Source organism: Fusarium flagelliforme (assembly GCF_020744385.1).
Source record: "Fusarium flagelliforme strain FIESC 12 MPI-CAGE-AA-0113 chromosome Unknown B0J16scaffold_4, whole genome shotgun sequence".
Taxonomy (NCBI): Eukaryota; Fungi; Ascomycota; class Sordariomycetes; order Hypocreales; family Nectriaceae; genus Fusarium; species Fusarium flagelliforme.
The window spans coordinates 1,426,175-1,442,495 of NW_025763506.1; the positions used below are offsets into that span (position 1 = coordinate 1,426,175).

The 16,321-nt window shown below is 47.8% G+C and overlaps 8 protein-coding genes across 8 annotated transcripts; 5 read left to right on the forward strand and 3 right to left on the reverse strand.

Moving 5' to 3' along the window:
* The first annotated feature begins 644 nt into the window (after positions 1-644).
* Positions 645-1,642, forward strand: B0J16DRAFT_124470 (uncharacterized protein). Its single transcript, XM_046121665.1, has one exon. The coding sequence runs from the start codon at positions 698-700 to the stop codon at positions 1,544-1,546; it is 849 nt and encodes a 282-aa protein (XP_045982723.1). The 5' UTR covers positions 645-697; the 3' UTR covers positions 1,547-1,642.
* Positions 1,555-2,558, reverse strand: B0J16DRAFT_124474 (uncharacterized protein). Its single transcript, XM_046121666.1, has 2 exons — positions 2,102-2,558; positions 1,555-2,057 (listed from the first exon to the last, which is right to left on the reverse strand). The coding sequence occupies exons 1-2, from the start codon at positions 2,193-2,195 to the stop codon at positions 1,690-1,692; spliced, it is 462 nt and encodes a 153-aa protein (XP_045982724.1). The 5' UTR covers positions 2,196-2,558; the 3' UTR covers positions 1,555-1,689.
* A 446-nt stretch (positions 2,559-3,004) lies between these two features.
* On the forward strand, positions 3,005-5,221 carry B0J16DRAFT_398756 (uncharacterized protein; the record flags this gene model as incomplete). The annotated part of the gene is made up of 2 exons (XM_046132413.1): positions 3,005-3,337; positions 3,393-5,221. 2 exons carry the CDS (start codon positions 3,005-3,007, stop codon positions 5,145-5,147), a joined length of 2,088 nt encoding a protein of 695 aa, XP_045982725.1. The 3' UTR covers positions 5,148-5,221.
* On the reverse strand, positions 5,145-7,141 carry B0J16DRAFT_286661 (mfs-multidrug-resistance transporter). Its single transcript, XM_046124112.1, has 4 exons — positions 6,731-7,141; positions 6,282-6,685; positions 5,707-6,233; positions 5,145-5,659 (listed from the first exon to the last, which is right to left on the reverse strand). Exons 1-4 carry the CDS (start codon positions 7,023-7,025, stop codon positions 5,296-5,298), a joined length of 1,590 nt encoding a protein of 529 aa, XP_045982726.1. The 5' UTR covers positions 7,026-7,141; the 3' UTR covers positions 5,145-5,295.
* A 983-nt stretch (positions 7,142-8,124) lies between these two features.
* B0J16DRAFT_319888 (uncharacterized protein) lies at positions 8,125-9,339 on the forward strand (the record flags this gene model as incomplete). Its single annotated transcript, XM_046125538.1, has 1 exon — positions 8,125-9,339. The coding sequence occupies one exon, from the start codon at positions 8,125-8,127 to the stop codon at positions 9,337-9,339; it is 1,215 nt and encodes a 404-aa protein (XP_045982727.1).
* Positions 9,340-10,016: 677 nt separating this feature from the next.
* On the forward strand, positions 10,017-11,365 carry B0J16DRAFT_124507 (uncharacterized protein). Its single transcript, XM_046121667.1, has 5 exons — positions 10,017-10,416; positions 10,464-10,554; positions 10,607-10,671; positions 10,720-10,980; positions 11,032-11,365. The coding sequence occupies exons 1-5, from the start codon at positions 10,245-10,247 to the stop codon at positions 11,262-11,264; spliced, it is 822 nt and encodes a 273-aa protein (XP_045982728.1). The 5' UTR covers positions 10,017-10,244; the 3' UTR covers positions 11,265-11,365.
* Positions 11,366-12,668: 1,303 nt separating this feature from the next.
* On the forward strand, positions 12,669-15,002 carry B0J16DRAFT_268959 (uncharacterized protein; the record flags this gene model as incomplete). Its single annotated transcript, XM_046123497.1, has 5 exons — positions 12,669-13,001; positions 13,048-13,147; positions 13,193-13,600; positions 13,648-13,735; positions 13,781-15,002. 5 exons carry the CDS (start codon positions 12,669-12,671, stop codon positions 15,000-15,002), a joined length of 2,151 nt encoding a protein of 716 aa, XP_045982729.1.
* A 293-nt stretch (positions 15,003-15,295) lies between these two features.
* On the reverse strand, positions 15,296-15,988 carry B0J16DRAFT_398766 (carbonic anhydrase; the record flags this gene model as incomplete). The annotated part of the gene is made up of 3 exons (XM_046132414.1): positions 15,804-15,988; positions 15,574-15,751; positions 15,296-15,523 (listed from the first exon to the last, which is right to left on the reverse strand). The coding sequence occupies exons 1-3, from the start codon at positions 15,896-15,898 to the stop codon at positions 15,296-15,298; spliced, it is 501 nt and encodes a 166-aa protein (XP_045982730.1). The 5' UTR covers positions 15,899-15,988.
* Positions 15,989-16,321: the final 333 nt, after the last annotated feature.

The following is a 16,321-nucleotide window of genomic DNA, read 5'->3' on the forward strand; positions in this document are numbered from 1 at the left end:
AACGGCGTCTGCGGTGTCTTAGCTTCCCGGTTATAAGCTACCATCTGAGACCAAATCTCTGTTTATATGTGAGTTACCTTTTCCCTCCATCTTCTCAACCAGCACAGCTCACTGATCCATCCTTCTTGGCTAGTCTTATTGAGAAGTCTTTGCTCATCATGTTGGCATGTTCGATGTTGCCGGGGATTTCATCAATTGCGTATTGCACGATGGGGAATTTACAGGTCATAATCAAGCCGAAGAAGTCCGGCCTACCAGACTTTAGGTTAGTAACAGGCAAGGCAAGGTTTTTTTTGTAAAGTTAAACATTGATCGGGCAACAAGCGGTTCAATAGGATAGGCGCTATCTACGATGATACCCTAAAGCGACACAAGGTGGTAGAGAACCAAATTCAGTACATACTACTCATTATCATGTCATACCAACCCCGAAACATACCGTCGGCTCTTAACTCTCCTCTATGGATGATTCCAGCCGCATCTTATCAAGAAATGGGCTTCGCTTTCCTTCTATGTTATGAAAGTGACCATCACAACAGCAAGCGCCTACTTACCTTATCTTATCGGCATCGACAAGGATCAAAATCCTTCTGCTTACGCCGCCCCTAGCTCAGGACTAAAATGACGTAGCGGAGTCCTTAAAACTCGACTTTTAATTTCATGCAAATGTGATCAAACAAAACATATTCACAACAATATGTCTCAATCAATCAACAAGAATGATGCTCCAGTCGAGGTGGCAGCTGCTTCGGCGAGCAATCCTGTTCAAATCGTCTTGACCCCTCCAACGCCGATCATATCCACTACGACAAATGGCCTTGGCCGCCGCGAGGAAGATACGCATAAAGAGGTTCACCGCCTTCCTGATGTATCTGAGGAGAAGGAAGTTGTAGAAAGCAGCGATTTTTCCGATGAGAAACAAGTTTATGATGGGACTGCGACTCGTGACGACAAAGAGGTTTATGTTTTGGGGGTGGGGAAGGAGGTTTATCATGTCGGGGTTGAGAAGGAGGTTCATAATTTGACGCTTCACGATGGACATGACGAGAAGCAACTATACAACCCAAATGACCAACACGGTCAATACGAGCCTGAAAAGGAGGTTGTTCAACCAGACGGTAACCCGATGCAATATTTCAACAGCACACCGGACCAGCGAAGAGAGAGTGTCTCGTCCACATCCACCGACTCAAAATCTCAAAACAAGTTCTGCTACAAGCGGCACGTCAGCAAATTCAACGAGGCCATCGACAAGCAGAACAAAGCCTGGACAAACTTCATCAATAATTCGTCAGAAAAAATGGATAATTCCAGAAGGGTGTTTGAGGAGAGTACCATGGCTAAGATGAGTGCGCTGGATAGGAGTATCAGCGACGGTGTTGACCGCGCTGGGAAGGGTTATAATTCGACAATGACTAGTTGGAAGACGGGTTTAGCCAACAAGAAGGCACAGAGTGTGAGTAGTATGAAGAGCTTGGGGTCGAAGTATCAGATTGGTGGGAAGTGCAACGAGGCGAAGGAAGAGAAGGCAAGCAAGGAGGGGTAGGTATGAACTTTCTTATGGTCAGTCTCCTGGAGCTCGGTTCGGAAAACTACTTTGCTTCAGTTTTGTTTTGTTGCATTTTTCAAGGTTTATGCTGTTACTAGATAGCCTATGAACAGTCTCTTCTATACAGAGATTTAATCCACCTAATACCATTCAATTTCATCTCGTCTTCCGTTCAACTTTCCATCCTTATGCAACCGGATAATAGCTTCCTTCGTTCTCATGGTCATAAGCTTAGGGTACTCAGGCGATGTAACCGGAGGTGCAGGCTGGGTAGTATCTTGTCGCACCCACGCGACGCCGCGTACTCCATCGACAGCCTTGACAGCATCTCTCAAAGCAGCTATGTCTGCATCCTCGAAAGCGCCGCCCAAAACTACAGCGCAAGGCACATGAGCATAGTTTCCTGAAGCTATGGTGCTGCTCTCAAGATGGGACGGAGGATGGTTTCCACGAAGGAGTTCAGGTATGATGAATTTTCCTGATTCCCCAGGCAAGACGAAGTGGACGACTGATGACGTTAGATACCTCCACGGGATTGAGAATTTTTCTGACCTTCGATTTCGGGTTTTAGTGCTTGGATGACTCGCTGGCCGATGAACTCTGTCTTTCCGCAGAGGATAATGGGGATAGGTGCTGCTTCAGACATGTTGACAGTGAACAGTAAGATAGTTGAATTTCTCAGGTGATATCTATGGGACGGAAAACTGTGAGACTTTATACTTGAATCCAGTCTGAGCCAAGTCTGACACCTCAGCCCTAAATGCTGACATGATATTCTACTGATGCAATGTTCTCGTTATGGAATGCCGCGACTATCTCGACAAATCGCCTCTTGGATACTGTTTGAGGTGAATCTAAATCCAAGAGCGCATCAATGTTTGTTGAGTGACAAACAAGATATCGTGTAGTTTTGATAATTCGCTGTTTAAAGGATACCATATGGTCGAAGCTTGATTTTCTACGGAAAGAAATTGATTCTTTTTTTTAGTAGACTCCGTGCACCCTCATGTTGTATTTATTCATGTTCTTTTTCACTTTTTTCTTGGTTATGTCAATTTTCATGCGAGTCGACCTGTTGGTTGTTGTCTTTTCATGCCCTCCGGCTCTTCCTCATGCCGCACTAACAATTTTCCCATTGGTCTACTAACCCTGCTCAAATGTAAGCGCCCAGCACCACATCAACCGAGCGGGCTATCTGGCCGGGATTAGAAATGATCCATGTTACAGATGGAATCCTTCGGGGCGGCTAGAAATCGAAACGCGATTGGCCATACAATTGATCATATCATGTTGCGGCGCCTAGAATATGTAAACGTGCCCTGCCACGTTGATCATTCTACATGAAACGCGCACTTAATAACAGGGCCGTCACTCCTCATTATTGATGGTTCGAGCTTCAATTTCTCTCAAACTCATCATCACCTGGCGGCCATGACCTCTTGGGTCTCAGACAACATGGCCAATTCTCGTGACCGACAGTTTCACCATTCTTATTTGGTTGATAATTCTTCATCTTCTAGTCTCAGAGCGTCCGATCGTGGTAATGAGGCTAAAGGCATGAACAACCCTGAGACGAGATTCTTGGGTCATGAATCTACAATGCCAAAAGATAGCTTGCACAACGGTAACAATACGAAAAGGCATTTTATGCCAGGAACATTATTCGCGGATTTCAGTCTAACACTTCTCCCTGCTGCTGCTCTCGGATTCGCCGTGGCGGTCATGTGTCTGGACAAGAAGACGGTTGAAAAAGAGGTGTTGGCGAAATGGAACAACGCGATCACTGTGGTCAGTCTTCTTCGCCAACTAACTCATCTGAACTAGCTGACCGGTTTAAATACAGATTGTTTCAATATTTCCAATCCTATTCGCCTCAGTCGCAAGCAGAATGGTCTTCCAAGCCGCCCGCTGGAATCTCGAAAAAGGCGCAACTCTTAACCTTCTTGAACAACTCATCGGCAGCCGCACCGTCGGTTCAACCCTTGTAACGCAAATTAGCCTCGGCAGGTTCAATTTCCTAGGCATCGCCTTGCTTATTCTTTGGTCATTGTCACCGTTAGGCTCACAGTCCGCTCTTCGAATGCTTCGAACAAGACTTGAGCCGATACATGCGAATTCCAGTGTTATTTATTACAACACAGATGCGCCGTCGGCGTTTAGGAATGCTTCGTTCATTTCTGGAGGCTCCATTGATGAGGCTCGATCTACACAGGCATTTGTGCAAACTATGTATAGTGCGTTAGTACTTTCTCCGCCGTCGGCCAAGAGTAACGCTATGGATTTATGGGGCAATGTTAAGATCCCTAAGCTTGAGGCCGGTAGCGACGACAAGGGATGGAAGAACGTTTCTTGGAACTCTGAACCCGATTCCTACTCCTCACTCATTGGTCTACCAATTACGAATTTGACCCAAGGCAACACCACGTTTTCCCTAGAATCAAGCTACATCGATCTAGACTGCAAAGTCGACTACAATATCTCAGTCAGTGATACACAATGGTACGCATGGGATTCTGCTATGGGTGGTACCAACAATGGTTCTATCAGACTTCGAAACGGGACATGGCATGGGCATAATAGCTCGTACCTACAGACAGTTTGGAGTGTCGGTATTGATCGTTTCGTCGATGAGTACTGGAACTTCAACGAGCGGTGTCCCCCACTTGGCGAAGAGAGGAATTGTCAACGTCCGAGTCTTCTGATCAACGAGACTGATCTGGATGTAAGGCCCGCACAACTTATTTTCGATTCTGCGTTTCGACCTTCAGCCCACCAATACGTTAAGACTATGCGCGTCCAAGCAATCTGTACTATCTTCGAGCGCTATGTTGAATCTCGTGTAGCTTGCTCGCGCGACACGTCTTCATCTCCGCAGAATTGCACTGTCGCTCAACAACGTTTCTCGAAGAAGCCACATGCTGACGAGAGGGTGACTTCGCTTTCCTTCCCTGACATTTGGAGTTGGGTGACACGTGGCCTGCCTGAGGGTGTTAAACAACAGACTTTCGCTGATAACGCGATCAGGTATCTCAATAACCCCGGAACCAGGAGCTTTGCAAGGGGTAGCGATGAAGAAGAATTAACTATCTTGAGCAACGTTACTAACGCGCAGTTCGGACGTCGAATGTCACAGCTCATCAACACATATGTCCTCCTCGGCCAATTGAATCAGTATGCCTCGCAAGGAAACAGCGACGCGATTACACACTTTACACCCAGCGTCACTGTTCCTGTAGATGTGAGCAATCTTGAGGAAATCTACGTCGTGCACTGGAATTGGATGGCGTTGTTTTTTGCATGTTGTGGTGTTCTTCTTGGAAGTGGTATTGTCGGTGTTGTCTTCGCTCACTTGGCTGCTGGGCCAGAGATCCTGGGTTATGCTTCGTCTGCGGTGCGTGACTCCAAGTACCTTAGCCTTCCGGCAGATGTTGGGCAGAAGGAAGCTCTTGATGTGACAAAGATGATTGGACAACAAAAGTTCAAGTATGGGTATACTAACGCGGTGTCTGAAGAGGGACGGCCGTTGATAGGGATTGCATTGGAAGATCAGGTACAAGGGATTAAGAGGCGGTCTTCCGGAAAAGGGAGCATGGGGTAGCCTTGAAGTGTATAGCATTAATTCTTTTATGAGCGTTTCTTGTAGCGTCTATGGAGATCTTTCTTATTCTATGTATACCAAACGCCGTTTTCCAACGCCAAATATTATTCTATATCATGACCAGATACGCCATTTCCCTTTCAAACTATCAAGCCTTCGCTGCCATTGCTGTTGCCTGTGCCGCCTTCGCAGAATACTTGCAACGTTGTCTAATCGCTGGACCATACTTGAAGAAAATGAAAGGCATTGGCAGACACGCAAGAGACAAAAAAGCAGGTACGGTGCTAGCCCATTGTGTGCCTAGCTTGTCGTACATCTGCTTTGTGAATAATGGAAACGCGGCGCCAAACATCGATCTCAGTACTGCATTTGATGCGAGAACTGAGGCGGCGTAGATGGTGTATGAGTCGATGAGATAGTTGAAAATGCTGTTGAAAACTAGGGCCATGCCTAGGCCGAAAGGAACGCCGGCGGCTACGGGAGCCATCCAATGTACGTCTGGATATGAAGTCCTTAGGCTGTTAGTAGAGTTCCTGGGAGTTGGAGATGGAACACTTACCATGCGAACCAGAACATGCCTACTGGGACACAGATTCCACCAAGCATACAACCAGGAAGGCGATTCTCCGGGGGAACTGGTTCTCCCTTGTACTTGGCGGCTTGCTTCATATACCAAATATTCACAAGTCCGATAACTGGGATAGCACCAATCATTCCAACCGCAACACCAAGGAAGGCTAGACCGCCCTTGCCGGCGGACCAACCTCGTTCTAATTGGAACACAACGGGGTACGCGCCGAAGAGCATGTAAAGCGTGCCGAACAGAATAGCAATGTATGTGGAGAGGAGAAGAACAATGGGTTCAACGAAGAGAAGAAGCCAAGGTCGGATAAGGGCTTTCTTGAGAACAACCGCTGGGGGATCGGCTTTGCCTTGGTGTTCGTAGATAGACTTGTAAACCTTTCCTGTCTTTTTGGAGAGAACAGCTGCACGGTTGCCGAGGATGTAGGGGGCGTATGTTTCGGGGGCGCAGCACATGTCTAGGATCCAGAATACTCCTGCGATGATGGCCATCAAGCCCATGACCTGAAGTTGTTAGTTAAGAATTACAATAAGGGTTACGAGACGTCTTACCCATCGCCACCCTTGACCTTCAGCAAGATATCCACCAATGAACGGACCCAGGGTCGGCCCAAGCGAAGGCGCAAGAGAGAAGAACGCCATAGCAATAGCACGCTCATCAGGTCTGAAGACATCTGAGATAACGCCTCCGGCATTCGTTAATGGTGATGAACCAAATGTTCCACAGAAGAATCGTAGAACCAGAAGCGTAGCGATCCCGTGATCCGCCGTGCATGCTGCGCTGAAGACGACATACATGCCGTAGCTAATAACAAAGATGATTTGACGACCATAGATTTCGCATAACGGTGCCCAGAAAAGTGGTCCGACTGCGAAGCCAAGCACGTACAATGATACGCCAGCGGTGACGAGTGTCTGACTTGCTTCAAAGTGGATCATGAGTGGCACGATAGTGCCTGAACACATTAGCGGCATTTATGACCAACGACGAGGTAGCTTACCTGTATAAGCACTTGAACTGAACGCAACAGCAAAGGAAGTAGCAGCAGAAACCATGGTGATAGTCCACTTCAGCCACTTCTCCCAATTAAGCGGATTCCCCGTATCATTTGGGATCCAACTCATAACAAACGGGTCTTCCAAAGTGCCACATCCTGGATACTCGTAGTTCTCAACAGCCTGGTCAATCCGTGTGTTGTCGAAGATGAGGTTTACTAGTGATCGTTGTTTCGGTTTCGGTTCTGGCGTCTTTTGACGGAGGGTTTCATCGTCGCTGACGTCTGTTCTAGAAGCCATTGTAACAGTCTGGAATTTCAGGTTGAGGCTATGCCGTATAGGGAGACGGATGTAGCCAGGATGGGGAGGTCATGCTCTTTATAAAGATGGAAAGATCGAGGGATCCATCATGTCGGGACGACCGGCGAGCATCAGGGATGTAAAAACACGCGACTTTCTGACATCGGGGTTCTAGTCGGGATTGATACCCTGTTACCTTACGACCTTGCGGGTATCATGGCAAGGAATCAGATCTATCGTTGCAATATCCAGATGCGACATCTCCGTACGTCGGACATCGCACATTCCAACCGCCGGTTCCCAGCCTAAGGTCCACACAAACATGGTTTTGACAGCTCTAGCGTCAATAAAGTCAATTCTAGAAATTAAAGCTGACAGTTAGAATCATGCTTAAAATGTCCGTCGGGGTTTGGCGATCAAAACGACCTCCGACTGTGGATCCCAGCTTTTATCAGCCCACATTTCTAAAGAATGAGGAATTTCGGCCGAGGCTCACGTGTTTGTAAGGCTGATCAGATGCTTTTCAGCTGAGGTTTGTGGTATTTATAAATTAGGGAGTCGGGCCCATGTGAATGCATGTGAGTTGTGCCTTTCCACGTCATCACTAGCAAAATCATGATGTTGAAGGGAAAGCATTACGCTATGGCCGGAGCTTCCGCATAGGCTGTCTGTATATCTACGAATACTTTTTTTCGCTGGATTTGACAGTAATTGAATGCTACGTCAGACATGTGAGAACTATCGTGAGGTTGCGTTGTTGGTGTTGATGTTGATGTTAACAGGACTGTTCAGGTCATGTGACCAATCCAGTTTCTCACCAGTAAATGTGGCGATAATTACCAATCCGATTGACGTCTACATGATGCTTCCATCAATTGACAAAGTCGCAGTTCCAACACTTTCTTGTCCCCAAAATTGCTTTGGGGGTAAAAACACCTTTGTAGATACTTTCCACTTAACTTGGACCCTTGCTCATCAAGGTTCACAGTCACAAGGTGTCCACTCAGGAAGACGACATTATCAACCTCGAGCTCAGCATCTGCACAATTCTTGACGTTCCAATTTATCACTTTGTTCGATACTCATTCGAGAAAGCATCATGGGAAGAACTGAGCCTTCAATCGGCCGACCACCAGCGGCGTTCCGCAAAGACGTTCGTTCCAAAAAGGCTAAAGCGACTATCAACAAGGTCATTCCCAGTCTTTTACCTGGGAATTCCCGTGCTCAGCAGGGTATTGATGCCGCGGAATTGATTCCTTTTCAGACTGCGCAAGCATCAAAAGACGATAAGAGTACAGACCAAGCGAAGAAAGGCAAATCTGGTCGTCGCTCATCAACGTCAAAGTCTGATGGTCAGGCCAGTCCGCCACCTTCAGCGGAGGTCAAACCACCCAGAATCTCAGTCAGAGAAGTTGACACACTCAAAGCAGCCAGAGACCTTCTCGAGATAGAGACCCCATCTGGAAGTAAAGTCGATCTGAAGAATGATCGCGCTCGCGTGACCATTCTCAACATGGGCTCGCCTCTATCTCCAGGTGGTGGCTTCCTCAACGGTGCAAACAGTCAAGAAGAGTCACTCTGCATGCGTACTACACTATACCCTTCCCTAAAAGACGAATGGTACCGCGTACCTGACTTGGCATCTATCTACACTCCCAATGTGCTGGTCTTCAGAGATGAAGAAGCTGAGGATCTGGATAAGAAGGATCGGTTTTATGTCGACTGTATCACTGCTGCTATGATTCGAACGCCTGAATATGAGATGGACGATGAAGGTATTGCAACGTACGCCAACAGAAAGGACCGAGAACTGGCTCAGAATAAAATGAGGGCAGTCATGCGTGTAGCTGTTATGAAGAAGACGAAACGCCTTGTTCTCGGAGCCTGGGGTTGTGGTGCGCATGGGAATCCGGTTGGAGAAATTGCACGGCTATGGAAGGCGGTTTTGATGCCGAGGCAAGATAAATCGAAGGGTGTGAAAGAGCGATGGGAACAGCTTGATGAGATTGTGTTTGCGATCAAGGATCACAACATGGCACAAGCATTTGCGGAGGCTTTTGGGGGTGGCCTTGAGAGGTTGGACGACGATGAAGAAGAGGAAGAGGGCAGCGAGGAAGATGAGGAGATGGATGTCAAGACGAAGGAACTGTTGACTAAGATTGAGGAACTGGAGCAGCGCATCGCAACGGTGGTGAATCCAAAGGTCAAGGAGGGCTTACAGAGTATTCTTGAGGGGTTGAAGAAACAGCTTCCTGATGACGAGGGCTCAGTGCGCTGGGAGGATGTTCGCTCTGACGGCAATGCTTCAAGCTAATGCCCCTTGTAAATAGTGTCAAAACTAAGAATGTAAATGCAGGGAATATTGGGTAGCATCCAGCATTAGCAAGGAGATCTAGCTTCGGCAGTTGACTTCCAAGCTTCAATATTCCGTTCTCCATCTCGTTCATTGTCCAATTAACAGACCGCGGAAAGTTTGCCTCTCCTAGTTCCGCTAGCCTCAAGAATCTCGTGGCTTCGGTTGAGCCGCAGTGCGGAGGAGATCCCGCAAAGTCGGAGCCGTCTCCGCATTCATTCCTTTTCGACACTAGCTCGCTACAACATCACCGCTGGAAGCTTCAAGGTCCGCGGATTATTGACATGGGTTTTGTATTGAAATTGTTGAGGATGGATCGATTGCGGTTTGATCGACGGATGAGCCGTTCGTCCGGGAGGGAGACGTGGTCTGGAGATTGAACTCCAAGCATTGACTGAACATAAGATCATGAGCTTCAGAATGACAAACCGTCTGAGGAACGACTCAATGGGTTGGTATCGGAATACTTTGCGTTGACCAGTGCTTCAACATCGTGATTGCACGTCTGCTTTCTCGGGTAACTGTTTCCCTTCTCTACTTCTGTCATCGATGTGTGCTCGCACGGACGATTCAACATGACCGCCTCAAGATCCGGCTTTCCAATGCCGAGCTCATTTGTTGGTTGATCGACAGTCCCGCCTGCTACCCAACCCCAGATCTCGTACACATGGATGCACGTTCGAGAGTCAGATACATCCCCATATCTCCACCCCCAGATTCAACCCACAATCCGGGGTAAAGGGAAGCTTATTCCGCTCCCTCAATACATATAAAACTGGATCGAAGCTGTCCATTCCCCAGTCTTATCTCCATCTTGTCTTGTCTTCTCAACCTCTCAGCAACTGTATATCTCACATCCTTGCATCATGTCTCCCACTCCCAGCGCCAAACTCGGAAGCGATCGTGCTGAGATGGAACATATCCAGCCAGCCATGAGCATTCCTTTATCTCCGGAGCTGTTTCAGCAATTGTATCTGCAGCCGCAGAACCAAGTCAAAGGGGATCTTCGCAAGACGTTTGGTAATCCGACACCAGTTGGTAGGTTCTAATATCCTCAATTATCAGCGTGGTACTAACTCGAACAGCCTTGGCTGGATTCTTGCTATGCACTACCCCGGCGTCCATGTCGTTGCTCGGATGGCAAGGTGCTGGAGGATACGCTGCTGCCGCAAACGTGTAAGTCTCAAAGCTCCATTTGTGATGTTCAACGACTGACAACACTCTATAGTGGCGTCTACTTCGGTATAGGTGGTCTGCTCCTGGTCTTAGGAGGAGTAGGTGAATGGATCCTCGGTAAGCAAAATCCCTCCACTATCGATAGCCTCACTGACGTCTCGACAGGAAACACATTCCCATCCACTGTCTTCTTCACGTTCGGCGGTTTCTGGCTTGCCTTCGGTACTACCATCGTTCCCGGCTCTGGCGCCTACAGCACATACTCGACCACCGGTACAGCCGCCGACGGCCTCAGCGAACCCGCCTTCTATGCGACCTTTTCATTCTTTCTAGTAGCCATGGCTATCTTGTGCAGCGTGTATTCCATAGCGAGTATCCGAACAAATATCGCTCTGTTCACGGTCCTTGTACTCCTTGTCCCTTGCTGTAAGTGCTCATCTTCACTCCATCGCATGCCAGTACTGACGTTACTCGTAGTCGGCTGCCTCTCTGCTTCGTTCTTCGCTCTTGCCCAAGGCTCTGCGGGCCTTGCTGTCAAGTATCAGCATGTCGGTGCTGGTTTGCTGCTGGCGGTTACGTTCATCGGCTGGTATATGTTGACTTCGATGCTTCTTCTATCAGTCGACTTTCCTGTCATTCTGCCACTGGGTGACCTGTCCACGATCATCCGCGGTCGCTCGGAGACTAAGCCCGTCAGCAAGGGTGTCTAGGCTCGCCTTGTGCAACCCCTTCAAGGATTGTGGGGGACGATGCTATAATGCTTCATGATCATGTGAGAGGGTACAATTACACATCCGTCAGTGGACGGAGGTTGGTATTTTGGAAAGTATACGTGGTCTTACAACTGATGAGAATGAAAACGACACGAGGTACCTGGCTAAAGGCTAGATAATGGGGTTGTTGTGTTACAATTATGGAACTATGAGATGATTTGCGATGGTATCCCAATTTAATTGGGATCCTTGCTTTCGCATATATGGCCTAAATATCATGAAGAAAATTTCTATTGAACTCGTTGTATAATTCTTTTAGTGAAGTGCATCACATCTCGGCAATTGGTTGATCGGACCTTTGGTACTAATCGCATCTCCATTGTAAACAGCCCCTCCGATAAGTGACCAGATAGAGAGATAACGATCGATTTCATCAGTCTGCCAACCCGAGTCAGAAGTTCATTTAAAAACTATTACTGTATTGACGACCTAGAGTCTTGAATCAGGCACTGGAGTACCTACTGTAGGGTTAGAAAAGTTCCAGCCACGACTCAAACACGAGAAATTTTCAGCCACATCTGGTCGTAAATTTCCGATTAATGATCATGCATCTACATCTTGTTATTGCTTTGTAACACAGTGGCAAGAATAGAACGGCTATCAGCCACTCCGACGCCTCTCGAAATTGCTGGATTAGTTTGGTATGAAACATGCAGGACAAGCGCAAATCATTCGTCCAGGGAACCCGGGAATAAAAGCCAATCTAGGACAAAACAGGGAACAAGATTTTCCTGGTGGGTCGATCGGATCTCGGACCTTGTTACCTGTCATATTTTGGGTGATCATGTGTTGGCTGAACCCTTGAAATTATCAAGACATCGCCAATTTTAGCCAAGGAAAGCCTCATTGTGATATGTCGCCCATTGAATTAAATATTACTCAACATAGTGACATGCGTCAATGCTGGTCTTGCGCACAAAAGAAAAAGCAAACAGCGAGTCATGGGTTTTGTATGACATCGTCCTCAGCCGCAGTAAGACAGGTCTACCCAGCGATTGCAGGCCGCGTATCGAAGCAAAGCAAACACAGTGAGATGTTCCTTTTCTCCGACCGCCCCTTATTTTTTCAGCTTTCAGTTTGGTGACGATCTTGTGTCACAGCAGCTGAGACAATGAATGGAAAAACTTTGATGCAATCGGAAGCTCCGAGAAAGACCCTGACACAGTCGCCGCTACCACAAACAGTCTAGACTGATCGATGACTAGACTCCGCTATAACGCGAGATCTAGCCCCGCCTCTACTGCAACCAACCTCTCCCTCCCTCTCTCTCCCTTCGTATCTGTACCTACCATAGACACACTCACCCGTACCGCACTCTGCAAAACCGTTGCTTTGCTTATCATGCCCGAAGATTCTCGGAAGGCTTCTGTAGAGGGCATCGCCCAACCGGATGCTCTGCTGCGCTCCGCTTGTACCGAGTGCCATCGTCGCAAGCAAAAATGCAATCGCCAATGGCCTTGCAACAATTGTCAGAAGCGCAAGGTCGCTGACCAGTGTCGTTTCAGGGATGATTCCAAGGCTACGTCAGGGGATGATGCTTGGGCTGCTTCCTTAGATGTTAAGCGGAAGCGCGATATGCAAGGTGAGGAGGAGGACAGTGATGATGATGTTGATGGGATTCTGGAAGCGATTGGCTATAGCCGTCTTCACTTGTTGACCAAGCTTGATCAAGACGTGAGTTGTATCTTTAGGCTGATACGCATTTGCTTACACCATCCAGTCAGGGAGCACAAAGCCTTCCGAGCAATATTATCTTGATCCGAAGGATAGCGCTCAGCTCCAACGTGCATTGGATGTACTGCCGCCAAGACACATCGTTGGTAAGATCGCCGATCCCATTGCTATGTCATATCTAACATTTATAGATTGCTTGGTCCAAAGCTTCCTTGATGTCGTTAACTTTTACTACTACATCGTCTACCCACCTCACTTCAGCAAAGAGTATGCTCGCTGGTGGGATGACTACACCAAGGGTCGGCCTTGTGGTGTCCAATGGACATGTCTTCTCCTCATGGTCTGCGCATGTTCCATCCAGCACATCGACAGCCAGACAGGTAACAGAATTGAGAGCGAGCTTAACACGTCTGTCAAAGACTTGACTCAGAAGTATCACGACGCTGCCAGAGAACTTCACAGCGCTATTCCTGTCGGATATGGCCATGTGTATACGGTTCAGTACCTGCTGCATTCGTGCTATTGGTTTAAGGCTGAGGCACGATTCGCAGAGTGCTGGCAGGTCCTTGGTGCTGTGGTCCGAGAAGCTCAGATGATTAGTGAGTGTCCCGTTATATGGGTTGATACAAGGGACTGACATTGGTAGACCTCCACAAGAAGCCCGTGGACCAATTGCCCGGATTTGAGCTGGAAATGAAGCGACGCCTCTGGTGTATCGTGGATTCCTGGGACTGGTAAGAACACATCCCAAATTTTATCACCCATACTTACATTTTTAGGCTCGTCTCATGTCTGCTCGCCCGCCCGATGCTTATCAATCGTGAAGAATGTGACGTCGGCCTACCCTGTCTTACACTAGAAGACTACCCAGCTTCGCCTATGCTGCATCTCAAGCTCCAGTCCGAACTTGTCGGTCTGATCTTCCAGCGTTTCGGCGGTCCTAAAATCCTTACCGAACCCTCTGATATTCGCGACTACCAGAAGATCATGGAGGACTTTATGAAGACCTTTCCTCCAGAGTATGCCATGGACCATCCCAATGGACCTGCTAATGAGGACCTACCGTGGATCGCTCTGCACCGTCATTATATGCACACGTGTACTCTATCCATCTCACTCGGACCTTTCCGAGGCTACATGGCGAAGAACATCAGTGAATCTACAGCTACCGCTGTGGATATCGAGTTCCGATTGACAGGTATTGACTACGCGCTTAAACTGATGGATGCTGTTCATCGGTTCTTTGAGTACGTCTGGACTCGAGATACCACCTTCCACTTCGTCCCCTTCTGCATCTTCGACACAGCCGCTCTTCTATGCTCGGTCATCATCCACGCTGAAGATGGCCATGTTCCACGTCGTGAAGAAGTCACTGGTTCTATCGCCAGAGCTTTCATCACGTTGAAGAAGCTACGAACTGCCACCAACACAGCCAAGGCTCCCTACGATGTTCTACGACGGTTGATTAAGAAGCTTCCGTCGTCATCTGGAATGCAGGCTGCTGATCCTTTCAAGAAGCGACGATATGATACTCCTCCCGGGGGTCAAGGAGCTGTTCCTGTTGGTGCACCTATATCGCAGCCAATTGTCGAAGCCAGTCCCATTGCGCCGACCCCCATGCCGGTTCCTTCTCAAGTATCTCCTGCCCAAGCCCACTACGAGCCTTACGCATATCCAGCACCAGTGGCACCTGGTAGAATCCAAACCGGAGGACCCTCATACGTGGCATATGCTACCAACGATGTAGACCCTCGATATCAACACTACACGTACACAGCTCCTCCTCACATGCACTCAATCCCTTCTACAACTGCACCACCATCTTGGCCTGAGGAGATCGATAACAGATCCCACATGCAGAATCTCACTGCTGCGCCTCCACAGGTCGACATGGGCTTCCAGCAAATTTCTGATGCCGAGCTGGGTGATCTTGCTATGTTGTGGAATTGGGAGAGTTTGGATCTCGGTTTTACTTCGAATCCGATTTATCAGGAGATCTGATTGTCTTTGGGTAACGTGAACAGGGCGCTTCTTTTTTTAAGATTGTCGGTTGGGGTTGAGTGGTGTTGTAATCCGTCATTTTAGTGAGGAGTACTTGAAGGTTGTTTTCTCATCATTCTTTGGTGTCTTTACTTAGTTCTATCTGCATCGCGTCAGGAAAGCCTTTGGGTCGAAAAGGCTATCTCACATGATAGCACTCCTGTCAGGGTAAGAGTCTTAACTCTAGCATGTTTTGGAAATTAAATATTATTCATCATAACCATAACCGCAGTCCATCCTCTCATACTAACAGCCTACCGAACCTTGACCGTAATCTTTCCAGTCTTGACATCATAAATGTACCCCGTAATAGGTCCACCCAGCACCAGAGGACTCTTCCTCAAAAACTTGATATCATCGCGGACACTCTGCTCCAAATCAGAGAAAGGCAGAAAAGCCATGTGATCAACGTCCTCGTCAAGGTCTTTTCGGACCTTTTCTTTCAGGTCGACATCGGAGAATGTGAGCATGCCACAGTCGGTCTAGGTTTTGTTAGCATACAGAAAATGATGAGAAGCTGAGGTAGACTGACGTGGTGTATGATAACAATCTCTGTTGTGCCAAGAAGTTGCTGTGAAATAATAATTGAGCGAAGAGCATCGGCTGCGCGACCGCCTGCGTTGCGGATGACGTGTGCTGAACCGAGTTCTATTCCAAGGATTTGTGCTGGATCGAGACGGGCGTCCATGCAGGCTATTATAGCGACTTTCCTATACATACATCGTCAGCAAATAGTCCCTCTCGTGATAGACTCATACATACCGGGATGGCGGAAGAGCAAGGTCTCCCTTGTCAAAGCCTTCGGCATACTGCTCATTGGCAGCCTCATACTCTGGTGTAATGGAAAGAGAGTACATCTTGGGTTTTTTGAAGAGCTAGAAAAAAGAGGTTAATTTTCTGCAACAGTCTGCGAAGAAACGAAGTTCTTATAATGTTGGCTTACAACCCCAAGGGTACTCTGCCAAGCCGTCATAGGCGGGGATTATGTCGCAATCCTGATACATAGGGATGATGGTGAAACGCCAACCTATGAAATGAAACTTCGCTCTTACATCACTTGGCACGCTACCCCAAGTGGCTGCAACACTTTCTGCACTACACTTTCCTCAACCTCATTCTTTATCAATTTTGTAAAGGTGGTCGGGATGCTTGGATGCTATGAGAATTTGACTTTGGCGGAGAGTAAGCGGGCATAGTGACAAACCAAAAAGCAACTCAATGACATGGCCAATCGATAAGAAGCTGAATAATTGTAATCAGTGAGTTAGATATAAGTTCAA